We start from the raw sequence: 6,423 nt of genomic DNA on the forward strand, positions 1-6,423 counted from the left end.
CACATGCACACACACACACACATGCACACGCTCGCACGCACCCATGTACACACACACACACACACACACACACACACACACATTTACACACATGCACACACGCATGCACACACTCGCACGCACGCACACACACACACGCACGCACACGCACACACGCTCGTGCGCACACACACACACACACACACACATACACACACACACACACACACACACACACACACACACACACACACACACACACACATATATTATTCATGCATGAAAAATACAAACATAACAATTCACTGAGGAAACTGTGAAACTGAGTGACATATTGAGTTATTTATAGACTGTAACAACATATCCAGAGGTGGGGGGCTGGTTGGGTTGTAGCACCACTTGTGTCCGTCCCACTCAACACAAAGCGGCCGCTGTGATATCAACGCTGGCGTCTTCTGAGGGGAGTTGTTCGTGTGCACACAGTCTCAGTCATCTGTCCTGCTGGACGTAGTGGACCAGGACTTTCTCTGAGCGCACAATGTGACCGGGCTCACTGAAGCCCCGGGACTGCAGCCTCCGGATGCCTGCACACACACACACACACACACACACACACACACATTAATTGAATTAATTGGTTAAAAAAATACTATAGAGCCCCTAATACTTGTCCCTGCAACGTCCTAAAACGGTTTTGTCTCGTCGTGAGTCTCTGGTCTGAACTGGGCTTGACATATATAGAGCCCCTACTGTACTTGTAGGGCTTAAGGAGCTGATGGCAGCGAGTGTGAATGAGAGTCTAAGATGAAGCGAAGGCGTTCTGTACCTGTGAGCACGGCGTACCAGCCCTGCAGACCTCGCTTCAAAACACTGCCGCCCTCCTCCGACACAAACCTCCGGCCGTCTGCAGTCAACGCAGCAGGAAACAGGGTGAGACTGGTGCACTGGTATCAATATTGTACTTTTTCTGAAGGATTATTCAGGCAGTGTAAGGTCTAACACAGATGTGTTACCATCTGACTGATGATGAATATATGATACATGATATGATGATATATAGTATGATGACTGTTTTATCCCAGACTTGAAGGGGGAATTCTTCACGTTTCACTGACACATTATTTTTGGATTTCACACGTGTTGCACATTTATTAACCCTCCTGTTTTCCAAGTTTCTATATAAGAAATATGGGTTTCTTTTTAACCAAATTGCTCAAAAATAACATGGATAGTTCCAAACATTGCTCTTCACAAGTCAAATTAATGATCAGGAAATGTTGGAAAAAAGCGTCAAAAACGTCAGGGGGGGAAAAGCCACAAATGTCGAAAAAAGTGTGAAAAGCTTTGGCAAAAGCGATACAAATGATAAAAAGTGCCAAAAGCATTGGGAAAAGCATAAAAAAACCCCGTGAAAAACATAAAAAAAATGGGACAAAACGTTGACAAAAGCAGAATTTTCAATTTTTTGACCTGGGAGGACAACTTGCATGGTCGATGGGAAGACAGCACAAAGGTTAAGGGTTCCAGGGTTCCAGAGGACAAATGCCTCATAATTTTATTGTCGTAAATAAAAGAGAAAGAAGACAAAGCCCCAACTGGCCGGATGTGGGTGCTGTACTTCTTGTCCAACTATTTCATTTGTGTGGTTGTCATAAAACATGGTACACAAACTGCGTGCGTCCCCTGCAGATCTGAACATCTGCTTTGTGACCATTCAGAGTGGGTGTGGGTGGATTTTGAACAGCTGTGAATCATGGTGTGAATCAGCTCTTCATACGAAGCCCTACCAGGGAACAGAGTTATTGTTTGGAAACACTTTAGATTTTGATTGTAAAACGCTTTCAAAAATAAAATAATGGTTTCAAACAATGTTATCCCTTTGAGTCAGGTCGTACGGTTCACGGCTCGCCGTCGTCCATTATTACCTGACAAACACCTCGGAGGGCATTAACCTTTACTTGTCCTCCCGCCCACTATGCAACGTTTGGTTTTTCTCGGTCCAAATAACAAAAAAAAAAACTTTTCCGATGTTTTTGTCACTTCTTTCGTCGTTTTTGTTACTCTTTTTCAAGTTTTTTTTCCCTTTTCGCAATGTTTTTGTCACTTTTCTTCTGCGCTTTGTTTGACATTTTTGTTGTTTTTTTCCCCTACGTTTGTTAAACTTTTTCCGTCATGTTTGTCACTTTTTTCAAATGCTATAAAATTGAATAAAACACCCAAATTCAAGGAAAGTAGTGAACCGATCATTTATTTTACTTGTAAAGAGCGTTGTATGGAACCATCCATGTTATTTTTTGGGTTATTTTGGTTGATAGAAACCCAAATTTCTGATATAGAAACTTCTAGAAAATGGGTCAAATTTGACCCGAGGACAACAAGAGGGTTACACTTTGTTTAAGTTCACAGACTTCTTGTGGAGATTCCAGAGTTTATAAATGCACACAAATGCACCTGATGAGCTTCAGCTCCCTTCAGTGTTTAAATATTAAATCAAAGCGACAGCACAGAGTGGGCTTTGTGCTTCAACTCACGTTTGCCCTTCAAGTACATCATGGAGTGCGGCCCCCAGTGGACGTTGAGCTGAGTGGAGAGAGAGAGTTAGCTTTGGTTAGGGGGAGCGATACAGGAAACAATGGAAATGGGAGGAGTCGCTGAGTTTTACCTTGTGTGCATGACAGGACTCTAGGAACAGGGAGAAGACTAACGTACACGTCCAGACAGCTGTGGCTTTTATCTTCTGGAACAAGAACATGCAAACAACACAAATCATCTCAACATACTTTTGGTTGTCGGGTTAAAAAGGGACACACTTCTACTGTACGTGGTTTGAATACACATATCATAAGTTCAAGTTCAATACTTTATTGCCATGTCAACACAGTTGATTGTAAATTGTCTTGGTGCCAATCAGGTTTAAAAAAAAAGGCAATACATACACAGGAACATACAATACATAAAAGACAATCACATAGACAATCATTCAAACCAGTAAAAAGCTGTAAAGACCTTGTGCTATTGCAACTTCCCATAAAGTGGCTTGTGCAGTGTATAAAGTGCATTTGAATAAGGTGCATTTGGTCCAGGTTTACTCTGCAAGGTGCCTGAGCATTAAGGAGCCTAATAGTGGCGGGGTAAGTACTGTTACAAAAGCGGGATGTTTTGCCTCTGAGACTTTGACCTCTCTTTCCAGAGGGCAGTAGTTGGAAGAGGGACCTGGCAGGGTAAGGACTACGCTGATGTGATTTATAGACATGCATCAACCTCAACTCTTAAATCTCTGGACTCAGTCTATCACTCTGCCTTGAGATTCATAATCAGTCAAGACTATGGTACACATCATTGTATATTATATGACAGGGTTGGGTGGTCTTCTCTCCAAGAGAGACCTAACACTCACTGGTATCTCTTTATCTATAAGGCTCTTGTTGGGAAACTTCCACTCAGAGAAACATGATCATTGTAATTTGACTCGATGTTGTTGTAAATGAGGGCCGCCCCTCAATGATCTCTCGAGAATGAATACAGATTGAATGAATGAATGAATGAATGAGCTGCTTTGAACATGTTAGCCTCATATCACTAGTGTGACAGGGAACACACATCTTCAGACTGAACCACTGAACAATCACTTCTAATGATCATTTATCGCTCTCCACATACATCACATTATAAAGTACTGGAGTCACGTAGATGGTAGTATATCATATCCTATTGTGTCCAAACCCATTAATGTAAATATTAGGGCTCGGCCGATCTGCTTTTGTCCCAATTGGGTTCTTTTCCAAAACATGGGTGCTGCGATTTTCATTATGAAAGAATTGCTATTTGATAGTTCCTTCTTTAACAGAAACAACAGTTGAATAAAACACTTCTAGAGACAATATATCATGGGGCATTTCTAAAAACTGATAGTTTTCTAAGAAGGATGACATCACGTCAGTCAGTCAGCCTGACATTTAGTTACTTTGTAAAGAAGAACATAAAAGAATCGATTTTAACCCTCCTGTTGTCCTCGGGTCAAATTTGACCCATTTTCAAAAAGTTTCTATATCAGAAATTTGAGTTTCTTTCAACCAAAATGTCAAAGAAAGTAACGTGGATGGTTCCACAATGCTCTTCACAAGTCAAATAAATGATCAGTCCCCTACTTTCATTGAATTTGGGTGTTATATTCAATTTTAAAGCATTTGGAGAAAATGACAAAAGAACGTTGAAAAAAAGTAACAAAAATGTTGGTAAAAACAACAAAAACGTCAAAATACTTCGGAAAAGAATCAACAAAATCATCGGAAAAAGTGACAAACAAAAACAGACAAAAAATAAGTGTACAAAAAACGTCGGGAACAACTTCAAAAAAATTGTTGTGAAAGGTGACAAAACAGCGGGGAAATCAAGTGTCGAAAAAGAACAACACAACGTTGAAAGGAAAGTTTTTATTAAAATGTTGACCCAGAAAAACTAAAAGTTGCATGGTCGACGGGAAGACAACATGAGGGTTAAAAATCTTTGCAAAAGAATCACGATACATACGATTTCTGATTAATTTCCACACCTCTAGTAAATGTACTGCAAGTAGACAAAACATTCAACAGTGACCCTAAGTACGCGTGTGTAAATTATGATGATTAGATTCTGAAATGTCCACTATACTGCTCACTATAAATTATCAAGTGTCCATTATATAGGGAGGCTGAATGAGTGATTTGTGCTGAGTCATGGTTTCCGTGGTGCTGGTGTTTGAGAGGGATGTGTAAATGTGTCTGAGTATGAGGACAACAACAACAACAACCTGCCGTTTGTTTACACCGAGGACAGTGATGTGTTAGTGCTTATGTAGTTCTCATTATGATGGCATTATTATTGGATTTGATCTGGTTTAAACTGTTTATTATTTTACTGTCTGCCTTGTATTAAATATATTTTTAAAATTGCAGCTGTTGTTTAAATTTCTTTTCTGTTTTGCAAAGCATATACAGCAGCATCCTGTGTATGGAAGTGTTTATTAAATTATTGTTAGATAATTATATTTATACATTAGATCAAACTATTATTATATCATATATAACTATAAATTAATATTAATGGTCGCAGCTTTTCTAATTAGAGCAGTTGCTTGCTTTGCTTCATGTCATAATCACAATACTTTCTTTGGACAAAACATGTTCAAGCTGTGGTCAATTATATTATATGTAATAAAATAGTAGTAATAAACTATGAATCAATAAAGAAATTGTTAGATTAATTACTACTTAAGTAATTGTGTGCATTGAAGCAACGCAGAGTGTATTAGGAGTATTAGCATCAGTGTGACCGTTAACTACTAATCAGTATACAAATAAATGCAATTATCTTAACTGTAATGATTGCTTAAGAGTAGTTGAACAAATAAATATATTCATCATTTTCTACAACAAATTCAACCAATAGATTGTTATATAATTGCATGAAATTAACTTGTACAGAGCTATGATAAAAGTTAGAGAAAGCAGACATAAATCTGCACCGGCACAGCTTGGAAAGAGAACACCCAACACATCAAGACTGAAGGTAAAAGCTGTTTCCACTCACCATGTCTGCTGCGGTGTGAGCAGCCGCTCCAGTCGCAGCATGTGTGTGTGTCTGTGCCGGTGTTCAGGCTGCTTATATCAGCAGCATGTTCGATCCCGCTCCCTGTGAGGCCTGGCAGGACTCCTGTTTACTAGAGGTTCAAAAAAACGGCACAAACACACGTCTGACGTCAGGACCGTGATCTGCAGCGTGGAACATCAATAGTATGGACCTGCTCTGTGTGTGTGTGTGTGTGTGTGTGTGTGTGTGTGTGTGATGTTGTCTCAGGGAGTATTTTCATGTTGTTGCTGTTTTTTGTTTCCATTAGAGCTTTCCCCGTATCAGTTGAGCATCACTGATTGTCTTCCACAGCCTACATCATCCACTCCATGTATTTAATAACTGGACTAGATATGAAGGAAAACAAACATATTTGAACACATTCACATGGACATGAACAATTCACTGGAATTAAACTCCATGCCTTCTCTTTTCTGGTTTTGTCCTTAAAAAGGATGTGTGGTGTCTATCATGTTTTTCCACCTCCAAGATGAATCTCTGGTCGTCCATGATGATAGGATTTGTGTGTGAATGAAACAAACATCAGCAAATAAAATTAGATTGCTGATCTGATGCATTGCCCAAATCAATAATGTATATTAAACAGCAGTGGCCCAAGGATTAATCCCTGAGGGACAACACAAGAGGAGGAGAAAACTACTACTTTAAATGCAACAAACTGTAGTCTGTGTTCCCGATAACTAATGCCTGATCATCAAGCCCCAAGTGTTTAGGTTTTACTAGTAGATGATCAATGGTGTCAAATGCTTTTGACAAGTCTAAAAAGATTCATACTGTGGATTCTTTCATATCCTTTGGTTTACTTGGTGCATTTAA

At 39.5% G+C, this 6,423-nt stretch overlaps 1 protein-coding gene across 2 annotated transcripts; it reads right to left on the reverse strand.

The window, feature by feature from the left end:
• Positions 1 to 212: 212 nt before the first annotated feature.
• LOC118495453 (spexin prohormone 2-like) lies at positions 213 to 5,793 on the reverse strand. 2 transcript variants are annotated; one of them, XM_036003263.1, is made up of 5 exons: positions 5,548 to 5,793; positions 2,642 to 2,716; positions 2,511 to 2,559; positions 806 to 883; positions 213 to 563 (listed from the first exon to the last, which is right to left on the reverse strand). In XM_036003263.1, exons 1-5 carry the CDS (start codon positions 5,548 to 5,550, stop codon positions 469 to 471), a joined length of 300 nt encoding a protein of 99 aa, XP_035859156.1. In that variant the 5' UTR covers positions 5,551 to 5,793; the 3' UTR covers positions 213 to 468. The 2 variants fall into 2 exon arrangements, with proteins under 2 accessions (XP_035859156.1, XP_035859155.1); XM_036003262.1 differs by lacking the exon at positions 5,548 to 5,793 and having other exon boundaries at positions 2,642 to 2,819.
• Positions 5,794 to 6,423: the final 630 nt, after the last annotated feature.

Source organism: Sander lucioperca, chromosome 7, assembly GCF_008315115.2.
Source record: "Sander lucioperca isolate FBNREF2018 chromosome 7, SLUC_FBN_1.2, whole genome shotgun sequence".
NCBI classification, from domain to species: Eukaryota; Metazoa; Chordata; class Actinopteri; order Perciformes; family Percidae; genus Sander; species Sander lucioperca.

Coding starts and splice junctions, on each gene's coding strand:
- LOC118495453 (XM_036003262.1), bottom strand. CDS start 2,749: ATGATTTGTGTTGTTTGCATGTTCTTGTTCCAGAAGATAAAAGCCACA. Junction 2,560..2,641: donor AGTCCTGTCATGCACACAAG/GTAAAACTCAGC, acceptor CTCTCCACTCAG/CTCAACGTCCACTGGGGGCC. Junction 884..2,510: donor GATGTACTTGAAGGGCAAAC/GTGAGTTGAAGC, acceptor CGTTGACTGCAG/ACGGCCGGAGGTTTGTGTCG.